Source organism: Biomphalaria glabrata, chromosome 14 (genome assembly GCF_947242115.1).
Source record: "Biomphalaria glabrata chromosome 14, xgBioGlab47.1, whole genome shotgun sequence".
Taxonomy (NCBI): domain Eukaryota; kingdom Metazoa; phylum Mollusca; class Gastropoda; family Planorbidae; genus Biomphalaria; species Biomphalaria glabrata.
In genome coordinates, this window is record NC_074724.1 from 12,301,049 (window position 1) to 12,313,721 (window position 12,673).

The 12,673-nt window shown below is 33.9% G+C and overlaps 1 protein-coding gene across 29 annotated transcripts in view; it reads left to right on the plus strand.

Moving 5' to 3' along the window:
• The first annotated feature begins 80 nt into the window (after positions 1 to 80).
• The window catches only part of LOC106074315 (uncharacterized), a 135,875-nt gene continuing 123,282 nt past the window's right edge, over positions 81 to 12,673 (plus strand). For 27 of the 29 annotated variants that reach the window (XR_008774599.1, XR_008774600.1, XM_056009558.1 and 24 more), the window contains exons 1-4: positions 81 to 365; positions 4,458 to 4,727; positions 5,817 to 6,086; positions 8,444 to 8,716. Coding sequence is in view for 27 of the 29 variants with exons in the window: in XM_056009558.1 (XP_055865533.1) it covers positions 317 to 365; positions 4,458 to 4,727; positions 5,817 to 6,086; positions 8,444 to 8,716 (862 nt within the window). In the remaining 2 variants the exon portion in view is untranslated. The remainder of the gene's footprint in view (positions 366 to 4,457; positions 4,728 to 5,816; positions 6,087 to 8,443; positions 8,717 to 12,673) is intronic. The other 2 variants (XM_056009585.1, XM_056009586.1) reach the window with 1 other exon arrangement.

The following is a 12,673-nucleotide window of genomic DNA, read 5'->3' on the forward strand; positions in this document are numbered from 1 at the left end:
GAAACCCTTTCTGTGTCACTGGTGTCGAACCTCGAGCCCCCTTTTAGGTAGCACGCCAAGTAGGGCTTCATTCTTCTCGCCTTCTTTATATAACTCTGACACAAAAGTGAAATAAAAAGGACACGAAAATATAAAAGGCAACATAATTTCTAAAAATATTATTTATCTTCATTCTCTATTGTACCTCGGCACAAGAACGTCTGGAAAATCCATTTAAGAGGACTGGAAATAAAATTAAATTAGAGGACCCACATTATATAAATAAACTTTATTTAAGAAAGTAAAAAATATCAGTGAGGTACATTGGATCTTCAGAATGCAGATTAAAGAGGTCTTCAGTTTAATTACAATATTTTTTACTATTGGTAAGTTTACTTTGAATAGCTATAAAAAAAGATGAGTGTTTTGCAATAAGAAATACTATAACAGTGAATATATCTTGTTTATCGCAGTAATAAAAATGTAAGTCCCACTATGTTGTTGTTTGTGGCAGTATTCACCATTTCATATTAACGCTTGTGACTAAGGGTAGGCACTCTTAAAAAAGTTCAAGCATTTCTATTAATCACTAAGTGCTTGTGAAAATTCTATTACTTACTAAGTGTTTGTTAAGATTCTGTAAATTGCTAAGTGTTAGTAAAAATTCTATAACATACTAACTAAATAAGAAGGCCGCGTTTTTTTTATTTATTAAAATATAAAATTTAAAACAACATTTAAAGTACTTGTATGGTTCATACCAGTGATTCTCAAACTGTTGTCTGATGACCCCCAAGGCTCCGTTAGACTGCCTATATTGTCGCAGAAATATTAAATCTGTATGCAATTAAAGTAACCTCTTCGCTAAAAGCCAGTTTATCCGATCAGATAATTTTAATAACGCGCCCCTGACTGCTGTTTTATATGTCTATTACGTACTATTCTTTGAGGACCTCATTTATATAATTGCATTTATGAAGTTTTTTTTACTTAGTGGTCAGCGGGCAAGTGTTGACTATGTAAAGGGTCCGCTGGTCAAAAAAAAAAAAAGAGAAATTCTACTTTTAACTACTACTACTACAACTATTATTATTGTCATTATAAGGATTATGATAACGTTGTACTCGTCACTAATATGTATATTATAGTTTTGATTTATATCCGTCAAAACATAGAAATAGTTACTTTAATTATAATATAAATATAACATTTGAAATTTAAAAAAAGTTACACAGCATACTCACCATATGAGAATAATAATAAAAACAAGGTTACAAATAGAGTTTGTGTGAAAACAAACTCAAATCGGCCACCGAAGTGGTTCACCCTTAGCAGGCAGAAAGGCAGGCTTCAATATTTTCATAAAGAACATCAGAATGAAATTCTATCAAAGACAAATGACAGAGAAGAATGGAGAAAGAAGGTTGACAGATACCCTGTGATGCCCCAGCGGTCCAGCAGAACAAAGGATAGGTGAACGTGAATTTGAAGTTAGATATGAAGCTGGCCTAACAGATGTTTAATAATATCTATTTCTTTCTATTGTTTTGTAAAGGATCAATCTCTTATTCAAATCCTCAAAAAAAACAAAAACATTTCTGTAAAACAAAATAAAAAAATTCTATATCTGTGTATCGACGCTGCAGTTCACGCGATAATATGAAAAACTACTTATTAATTGTTATTTTAAATTATGTCCAACCTATGTGTATACTAAATAGATTTTTCTCTTTAAAAAAAGTAAACATTTTGTGTGTGTATGTGCAATAGTAGTAGTTAAAGAGACAGAACTTACTTAATTTAGTAATACAAATGTAAAAAAAAATAAATTTTGACAAAAAATCTAACACAGAAATAGAAAACTAGGGCTCAGGTGGTGCCTGAAGTTATAGAAATGCCTTCTTCCAGTCCACATAGAAAATTATTTAATTACTTCTGTTTTTAGTGGTCGTGGCTCCTTTAGATATTTCTTAGCTCTCAATATCATATAGGCTGGAGGTCAAGCTCAACGATGGAGTCCTTCGAATTCTTACAATTAGTGGCGAAAATGGTCGCCGAGTTACACACGAATCCTGTGAGACAATGTAAAAGAAGCTTTCTTTCTTCTTGACCATTTTCATTGTACAATGTACTTCTGCAGCCCCTGGAGATACGGATTTCTTTTCTCTGTTTGCATTATCCATTTCCTAATATGAACCTTCTTATGAGAGTATCAAAATTAAATTAAAGCATAAGATTTTGTCATCAAAATGTTTATGTGTCTACATGTAGCCAATCATACAATGTGTACACTGGCCTTAAGAGAAAGGCATGACTTCGTTCATTGGGTGAAATGGGTTTTAAAAAATTATTGCATTAAATGATTATGTATGTAACAAGGTAGGATAGCGAACGACAAAAATGCGGCGTCAAAATAGAGTCCACAAATTAGCGCAACATATTTCGACGAAATAGCACTGACTAAATAGAGTCCACAAATTAGCGCGAAATATCTTCTAGCATTCATTAGTTATTAAGAGAAAAACAATCACTCTATAAAAGAAGTATTGTTTTTTTTAGCGGCCCCCGTAAGGGGAAAAGCCGCTATTAGGTATGTGCAAAATGTCCGTCTGTTCGTCTGTCCCACTGGGATCCGACTCCGACGGCTGCCGCCTCTTTTTAATCTTGTTTTCTTACATTGTTAAAATACAAATTAAAAAGTGATGAATATTTATGAATTGCTTTTTATTACTTAAATCGTGAATACCCTTTTTAAAGCGCAACTTTTGTGCTTAGGAGAGAATTATGGTACAATCTCATCACCAGACCAATAGGGAAAAAGTTTGGGTTACGGTTTGAGCTGGTTTCCGAGACGCCATTGGGCGCTCAACAAACTACAGTCAAAATTGGAACTCGAGCCCCCTTGATAGTTAGCCTAGTGAGGTCCAAGTGGCTCCTATCACTCACCCAAACATCCCATACCTGATAGCAAGAATGAGGCATAAAATATTCCATACAAGTTACTTTTTTTTTTCCCAGTCGCTTAATATTTCAGAACGTAAACATAAGAAGTCAACACGTTTAGACAAAGACGATATGAATATTCTTATGTTTGATGGTTTCCAAATGTCCTTATTGAGGGCTCCTTTCCCTTTTGTGTACACAACTCCCAATGCAGTCGATAAACTTTTCAACTGAGTTATAACCATTATAATAATTTATTGTGACCTCCTAAAGACTAAGACTAAGACTGCTTTATTGATCCTTACGGAAATTTGTTGTGATTACAAGGACTCTTTTCTCATATAAAGACAACACAACAGAAGAATACACATAAATACAACAGACAACATAAGACGTTCATTCAGCGACTACACACAGGTATCTTGGTGCATTTCATGTTCCCTGATCAATGAGTGGCGGTGATAGAGTCTGACCGAGTGAGGTACGAACGAGTTTTTGTACCGCTCCGTTCTTGTTTTGATTGACAGAAGTCGCCCACTTCGCGACGTCCTGACGTAGTTCTGATGGAGCGGGTGGCCGTTGTCTTCCAAGATTTTTTCGATTTTTCTTAGGCACTTTTTTTCAAAAATTTAAATGTGGTTTTGAGTGTAATTTTTGATGCTTTTTTATGATGTTTTCTAGACGTCGCAACAGTTTAGATGAGGCGTTGCCTTGCCAAATTGATATCAAGTATCAATCTAAAAAGTCAAGTATTCTTAGCAAATTAGTAACACTAACTAATCCCAGTTTTGATATATTATCATAATTAGCAAAGTCCTATTATGCATTGTAATAATTTTCTGCTAGAAAATTGTATTAAATACAAATTTAAACTTTAAAATAAATTTTACATTTCCTTTTACAACAAGCTATGTTTTTACCAGTAATTGCTCGGATATTTTCGATTCGTTTTTTGTCGTATAAGTATAAGCATATATGCAGGCTTAAATAGTTAAAATCTATGTCAAGATGCCTCATTAACACTAAATCTAGAAAGTTCTCTTGTTGGTGGGAACTTAACATAAACTAAGATCACCACTTTTATCTAAGCAACGTTCATGCCCAGTTTTGTAATGATTTGCCAAACGGATTTGATTTCTATAAAGGACATACATACATGCTCCTTACATTCTACTTTATATATTAGAATATTCACCGTTTCGACGTTTATATCTGTTAATAGATTTGTTGAAACCTTTTTTAGACTATAAATGCTATGTTTTTAAATTAATAGTAAAAAGTGCGGCATTTTACTGCATTACTCGATAACTTAGAGACTTTCCATCACATGATGTTTCGCACTATAGTCATAACGAATACGGAGCTGCTTCAATGTTCCGAGATTTCATGTACTAACTCTAATTGTCTGAAACACAAACACTTTTTAGAGTGTTGATTTATTTTTCTGTTTCCTATTCACTTCTCTTTATCTATACTACAAACATTGTTGTTGTTGTTACTTTTTGTAGCAATTTATAACTGTTATTTTATATTAGTCTCAGGTTCAGTGTATGTACAAGAAGTCAATGAGATGACTTTAACGTGCAACAGAAATAACAATCTCATGTCCATCATTATCAACTACGACGACGGAAAGCAGGACCTGGTGGCTACCTTCAACAATACATCTTGCACCACTTTCGGGTATATGCGGTGCTCGTACACCAGCTACAACTATTTCCTGGCCATCCCCGTTAAGTTCGTTGACTCGATAATGGCTTCATATTCATGCAACACCTACATAAGCTACAATGTTTACCAATACGGTAGGTTCAGTACAAATAGTTTAGTTAGTACAATAATCATAGCTATTGTTAGTATATATCATAATACCCTAGTTATCACATTTATTATTGACAGTAGATAATGTTAGTTAATATTTATTAAAACGCTTTAGGTACTTTCATAATATCATGGCTTAAGAACTAGAAATTTTTAACACTTTTAGAGCAATGCGCAAAACAATACGGCAGCAAAGTATTTTTAGCAACTAGAGCTCCACTTTCAGACTTTGCGATCTAAAAAGCAAATGATGTTAAGGTCTTCTGTTTCTTCGGCCAACGGTTATTTAGCAGGTGATCGTGTGGCCAGCACAACGGTAAAGCGCCTTTACGCTCCCAAACTAAAGTCAGGTACCCATTAGAGCTGGATGGACTCAAGGGGCGCCCTAAAAATCTCGAAATTCGAAATTCCAGTCTTCACTGGAATTCAAACCCAGGACCCTAGATTCGGAGCCAAGTGCTTAACGACTCAGCCACCATGCTTAGATTTTCTTATCTGTAGATAGCAATAAAGAGATTGCCAGGTTCACTTAAAAGGAGCTTATGCCTTTGGTAGGAGTGATCGCAGGCATTCATGCTACAAATGTACATATGGTAGAGGTAGAAGATAAGATTCTGGTTAATAATAGCATGCAGTAATTAATTCTAATATTAGTGCTACAGGTATCGAAGCCTGACTTTTTATCTGTGCTTTAATAAACTGTACATAGAAATGTGAAACAAAGTGCTGAAGTCTACGCCTCACGTCTGTCTGTGTTAGCTCTGTTAAAACATGGGTTTGGCTGGGGGGGGGGGGCTGGGCTAGCTGGGAAATGTGACCATTGACTACAGGGATGGTAATTTGCATCCGAGTGAAGGTCTCTTGATCAGAATAATGTAATTTTAAACATTCTTATGGTCTGGGGTTTAAATTCGCTTTGTAGTGCTTTGCTGTTTAGGCGGTGTTGTCGTTTCCAGAGTCACTGGTTTTGGAACTCGGTCGGCGCAGTCCCTTATTTTCGTCGCATTTAATTCACTACTTTGTCTCATTTAAAAAATTGTCTCTGATGTTGCTTCTAATTTGTAAACTCTTAGATGCCGCAGAGTTTAACGCAGTCGACAAGACCAACGTAACTTTAGTGTGTCCTTCTTCTGTCGACCGCAGCGTTTTGACTCTCAAATACAGCAATGGACAAGAAGAGATCATGGGTTATTTTAAAGGCACTTACTCAAAGTGTGGACTCGAAAAGACCTGCTCTGTTGGTGATAATAAAAACATTGTAAGCTTTCTAAAAGAAGGTAGCAGCGTCTCATTGACAACATATGGGTGCTCCAGTTATTTAATAACATCTGAGACAAATATTGGTAAGTCTAATAATACAATGCTGGTGTATCCATTTTGTTTTAAACTAATATTAACTCACTGAGTCTGTCTGGTGAAACATGTGTACACGTTGTTGTGTCTCCCACACCCATTCTGGATGAAGTTGAAATTTAGCAAAACTATTTCTTTTACATGACAACACAAGAATCAATAGAAAAATAACCACTAAGTTGATTAACTATTGTAATTTTTTTTTTTTTTTTTTTTGTGTTTTATATCTCAAAAAAGAAAAAAAAAAATCCTTGACTGATAAAGTGGTATAAGCAGAATTAGTCCCCTTATTTATTTGTATAAAAAAAATAACTATAAATAACTCTAAAATCTATCCACATTGGTTACCGAATTAGCAAGCGATGACTCAGATACCCCTTTCTTTCTCCCCCCCCCACCCACTCCTATTCAACTAGGTCTAGACAAGCGTATTGAGAAAACTAAAAGAATGAAATTGTGCTAAACAAAAACCATTGGTAAAAATATTTCTAATCGCACATATTTATTATTAATTTATTATTAGTGCAGATCTATAATTTCAGGACATAGAAACTAATTACTGTAGTGACAATTGAATTAGTTCAAACAATTATACAAAAAGATTTTTTAGCGGCCCCCGAAAGGGGAAAAGACGCTATTAGTTTTGTGTGAAATGTCCGTCCGTCCGTCCAATTTAGAGCTCGTAAAAAAGAAAAGATAGTGAAAATCTGACATCATAATATTTTAGATCATTCAAAGTTTTGATGTAACGGCTACTTTTTTTTCTTTTCTGAAAGCGAAAAATCTATTTTTTTAAATCACTAATGCAAGCATTTTTTTCATAAAAATACACCACTTTTACAACTATTCACTATTAATAGTAAAAAGTACGGGAGGCTCTTTAGTAGGGAGCACCTATGCCAATGGTTTTAGATTTTTTTTAAAGAGAAAAAAATCTATTTAGTATGCATTTAAGTTGTACATAATTTGGAGTAATAACTAATAAGTAGATTTTCCGCAGCGTTGCAATATGGCCGTTAAATACTTAACTAAAGGAATTTTTTTTTAACGGAAATGTTTTTTTCTTGAGGATTGATTAAGAAATTGACCCTTTACAAAATAATTACATCAATTAGATACTCATTATAAGACATAAGTTAAACCAGGTTCACATCTAACTTCACACTCACCTATTCTTTGGTCTGCTGGACCGCTGGGGCACCATACAAGATTTGTCAACCTTCTTTCCCCATTCTTCTCTGTCATTTGTCATTGATAGAATTTCATTCTGATGTACTTTCTGAAAAAATATTGAAACCTGCCTTTTACCTGCTTGGGTGGACCACTTCGGGGATCGATTTTGACTTTGTATTTCCACAGAAACTGTCTTTGTAACCTTGTTAAATGTATAATTGAATAGATGACATGATATGACATACTCTATTTAACATCCAGAAATGTGTCATTGGCAATGTAGTAACACAATGCTCCTATGGAAGTATACGGCTGTACAAGTCTCAACTCATCAACTGCATCTCATGATACAAGCTCTGGTTCCTGTTATTTTAACGCATACCAACTCAACAAAAGAGAGAAAGAAAGAAATAGAAACAGAAACATAAAAAGAGAGAAAAGGAGAGAGAGAGAGAGAGAGAGAGAGAGAGAGAGAGAGAGAGATAATAATATGTTTCATCTAATGGACATTTTCACGTTAACTAAACATTGTAAGGAAGTTGAAATGAACTTTGCTGTTGTCAACTAAAATATGAGAAGCTATCTTTGGTATCAAATCTCCTTTATTCCCATAAGTAAGATGCCAATTTGTTTTAAAATTAATTTTAGGTCTAGAGTCTCGAGTGAAAGACAATTGTTTCACCTACATATTGAAATTATTTTGTGCTACAAACTGATAAGCCTAGAAACTTAATTTTGCAATGCTAAAAACATTGACTGCACACAATGGCGAAGCTAGGTTAAAAAAAGGGGGGGGGGGGCAAATTTGAAAATCCCTCTGGGGCACACACTTGAAGGGGCCCCAATATCAGTGTCCAATTTTTTTTTTTTTTACATTAAATATTTAATTAAATATTACGCCATTATCATATGCCATGATGTCGAATGTCTAAATGCAGAGGCCCTTAAGAGGACAAGCCCCCAAGTCCCCCAAATCTCTAGCTATACCACTGAGTGCACAAAATTATCATATACTTTAAAAAAAAATTTGAATGTATTAACACTTTCTTTTATACACCGTATTGCGTTCTATGTTTCAGTTGTTGTTTTTTTTTTGCTATGTATAAAAATCTGAAATAGCCATTTGTTAAAATATAGAAATTATAATTCTTTTCCTTTATTTGTGTTTCTCTAGCTCTCACGGCTTCAGATATACAGGGTGCAATGTCATTCACGCTCTCCTGTTCAAAATATATTTATTATGATACTCTAACGTTGGCTACTCAAAATGGACAAAGACAGGCCTATGCGACTTATACGTCTAAAAGCTGTGCTACAATGAAACCAAACATGTCCTGCTCGTTAGCAACCAACGACATCATATTTTCAATACCAGTGACTACTGAATCAAGAACTGTAGTCTCCTATTCATGCTATGCAGGCCACAGTGTAGATGTAATATTCTACAGTAAGTCATTGTTGACCTATAGCACCAAACTGCTGGTAGACAACTAAACCGCTGTAGGCGTATTATATCTTAATTAACAAGATTACAAAGAGAGTTTGTGTTACACAAACTCAGAGGCGGCCCCCGTCGAAGTCGGATCCCTGTCGGATCTGCATATTCGCAAATAATATTCAAGAGGTGATTTAATTTTGATGTAAAATGTTTTACACGTTTCGGATGTTCCTTCAGAGTTGAAGATAATTACTTCCTAGTCCAAACCTCCCGCAGGACGACGGGGGATGGGAGCGGGCAGGGTTTGAACCCTGGGCCATCCATAAATCTGAACGACAGTCCAGCGCGCAAACCGCACGACCAGGCAGCCATCCGATGGTCAAAAGTAATAATGTTTCAAAGATTCATTTGCCGTAAATTTAAATTTAAATTTAATTAAAAAATAGTAGATTAGTTTTAGTATATTAAAACATTACAATATTGATCAAAACGTTTGGAAATGAAAATCTACACTTTTTTTTTACACTTTAAGTTTAGAAATTGAAATTCTACATCTTAATCTAGTCTATTTTAGTCTAAACTAGATCTAGAAATTCTAGATCTAGACTCTAAAATAATTTTAATTAGAATATAAATCCAGATCTAGATATACTGTAATAAAAATCTAGATCTAGTTTAAAAAATCTAGATTAGATGTAAATAAAGATATCATTCCTTTTTTAAACGCGAGTCACATAACGAGGCTTAATAAACATTACTATACCGAGTTCTTTTTTCATTTCATTTGAAGAATTAATTCCATATAACGTCAGAGGGAAAAAAAACACTACGTCACACGGCCTAGCTAGACTAAAAATCGCCTTCATCTATAAGAGCCATTTATCGAGTGTTCATAGACTTTGGTGCACCGAGTGCGTTCTTTAAGCATTTCATTTAAAGAATTCATTCCATATGACGTCAAAGGAAAAAAAACACTACGTCACACGGCCTAGCTAGAATAAAAATCGCCTTCATCATTACGAGCCTTTTATCGAGTGTTCATAGACATTGGTGCACCGAGTGCGTTCTTTTAGCATTTCATTTAAAGAATTCATTCCATATGACGTCAAAGGAAAAAAAAACACTACGTCACAAGGCCTAGCTAGACTAAAAATCACCTTTATCAACACGAGCCATTTCTCGAGTGTTCATAGACATTGGTGCACCGAGTGCGTTCTTTTAGCATTTCATTTAAAGAATTCATTCCATGTGACGTCAAAGGAAAAAAAAACACTACGTCACACGGCTTAGTTAGACTAAAATATGTTTTCATTAATACAAGCAATTTTTTCGAGGGTTAATAGACATTGGTGCACCGAGTGCGTTCTTTTAACATTACATTTAAAGAGTCCATTCATATGACGTCAAAGAAAAAAAATTCCATGACCTCACAATAGGCTAGTACCGGTACCATAAAAAAAAATGTCTTTATTTACACGAGATATTTAACGAGGGTTCATAGACATTGGTGCACTGAGTTCTAATAGATATTATTTAAAAAGGATCAAAGCCACATTGTTTTTGCGTTTTGTCTGTCATTCGGTCTGTCCGTTATCTTGATATAAAAAAACAACTGAAAGTTAGTAAAAATTGATTAACCTTTATTTTACGTTTCAAAACATCGCAATAATTTTTAGGTATGAACACAATTGAAAAGTTTATATAATAGATTGTTCCGGATGTTTGTATAAATAGTAAAAGAAAAAGAGAATTTCAGATAAATGTAATACCGTTAATTAAATTTTTTGGATGGTCTCGTATAAAAATTAGATGTACTACAGCCACGTGGAGAGATTTTCATACCTTACTTTGATGTTTGGATTCTGTTTTCCTTAAAAATCGGAACATAATATTAACGATAATTAGATTTTTTAATGTTTTAGGTAGAAAGTTAAATGTACTGTAAGAGAGTAGTGAGTTAAAATATTTTTCATAAAAATCCGTAAAAACATTATTTCGTAAATGAGAAGATTATTTGTTTATTAATTAGAAGAGGGAGTTCACACAATTATTTGGCGTTAGTAGATTTTTAAATAAATTCGGAAATTTCTGGCGACGATTTGTAAGAAACAAAATCCGGAACTTTCTTTATCGATTACAAAACTTCTATGTTATGTTTTACAAGAAAATTAAATGTCTAAAAAGTAATTTTCAGTAATCAATTCTAGTAAATTACTTTTTTTTAAAAGCCTTATGCGATTTCAAACAATCATTAGGCATAATTCATGTTTTATAAAACAATATCCGGAACATTTTTACATTTAATGAAATATATGTCAGTATAGAGATTATGATTTAGCATTAATATGCTATTTACATAAAAAACGGAACAACATATTATTGATAATGTGTTTTTGCAACGTTTAAGCATGGAAATTGAATGTAATATAAGTTAGAAGAGCAAACAAACATTTGTTGGCGTTGATTAGTTTTGCACAAAAAAATCCGGAACAATCAATTTTAGATTCTTAAAACTATTGAGATGTTATGGGAGGAACATTAAAGGGTAAATCAGATTTTCAATAGCTTTTAGAGTTCTAGTTTTTAAAATCTAATCGTGACGGACAGACCGACCAACAGACAAAACGCACAAAAATAAGCTTCTTTTATTCGGATGGGGGCACTAAACAAAAAATAAATAAAATCTGATTTTTAAAAAAAGTTTAAGGAATTGGTTTAGCACCTGATCATGTTGCGACGTTACGCTACTGCACGAAAATCGCTGCATAAAAAGTCCATTTAAAAAAATGTGCGTGATATTTACATACAAAGTGCATTATTAGCCTTTATAAACAAACAGAAATGTTTTCTTTTAATTTTAGCAGCTAGTTGACCAGAAAAAACGTCTTTAACTATTATTTGTATTTGTTGTAAACATTTCCTGTACATTTTAAAAATATATTTGACTTAGTGATACTGAAAATACACAAAAATTGTTCATCTTTGTTAGCATATTGTAACATTGCCTCCCTTACATTTACGTAATTGTTTTAGAATTGGTGTATTTTTATGAAAAAATCGCTTGCATAATTAATTTTATAAATTAAACGGTTTGCTTTTAGAAAACCAAAAGTAGCCGTTGCACCTAAACTTTTCAAGCCGGATTTAATGATGAAATAATATTTTTCATATCTCTTCTAGTTTTCGAGATCTGAGTGTGACAGACGGACAGACGGACAGACGGACAGACGGACAGACGGACAGACGGACATTTTGCACAAACCTAATAGCGGCTTTTTCCCCTTACGGAGGCCGCTAATAAAAGTTGAAAAAAAAACTTTTATTACAATATAAACAAATTCAACTAGAGATAAAATGAAATCAATGTAGTAACCTTTAGTAATAATATAAATTGGTATTCTGAACAAAATCAAATTCACTAAATAACATGTCCTTTCTGTCTAGCAATATGAAGTCGTCTCACTTAAGACCGCTGAAGACATTGCCATATCTTGCACCATTCACACCCAATCGCTGAATTCTTCCCACCGTAACCGTAAAACACACACACATACACACACTCCATAACTCCATATCAGCCATTAAATAAATGTTTTAGCGTTATCATATTCTATCTACCTTGCCATCAAATGAGTAAATTTCATCCTCTTTTGTGTATATATTTATGTAGATGACAAAGGAGCTCAAAAGACTACCGATGGTGATTAGCAGTACGCGGGGCCCCAGGCGAGTGTCATACTCGGCCCCGTGAGCCGTACGCGTAACCTATATATAACGTAACGCATCAAGTTAACTGATTTGTCCGCCTCTAATGCTGTAGGCCTTAATGTTGTTAAGAAAGTGTCATACCTTACTGTGCTTTATGGCAATTTCACTACGTTACGTACTGTGTTGCAATAGCATGTAAAATTCTATCCCCATATTTATATTTATTAAGTGTCATTTAATCAATGTAATTAATGATTC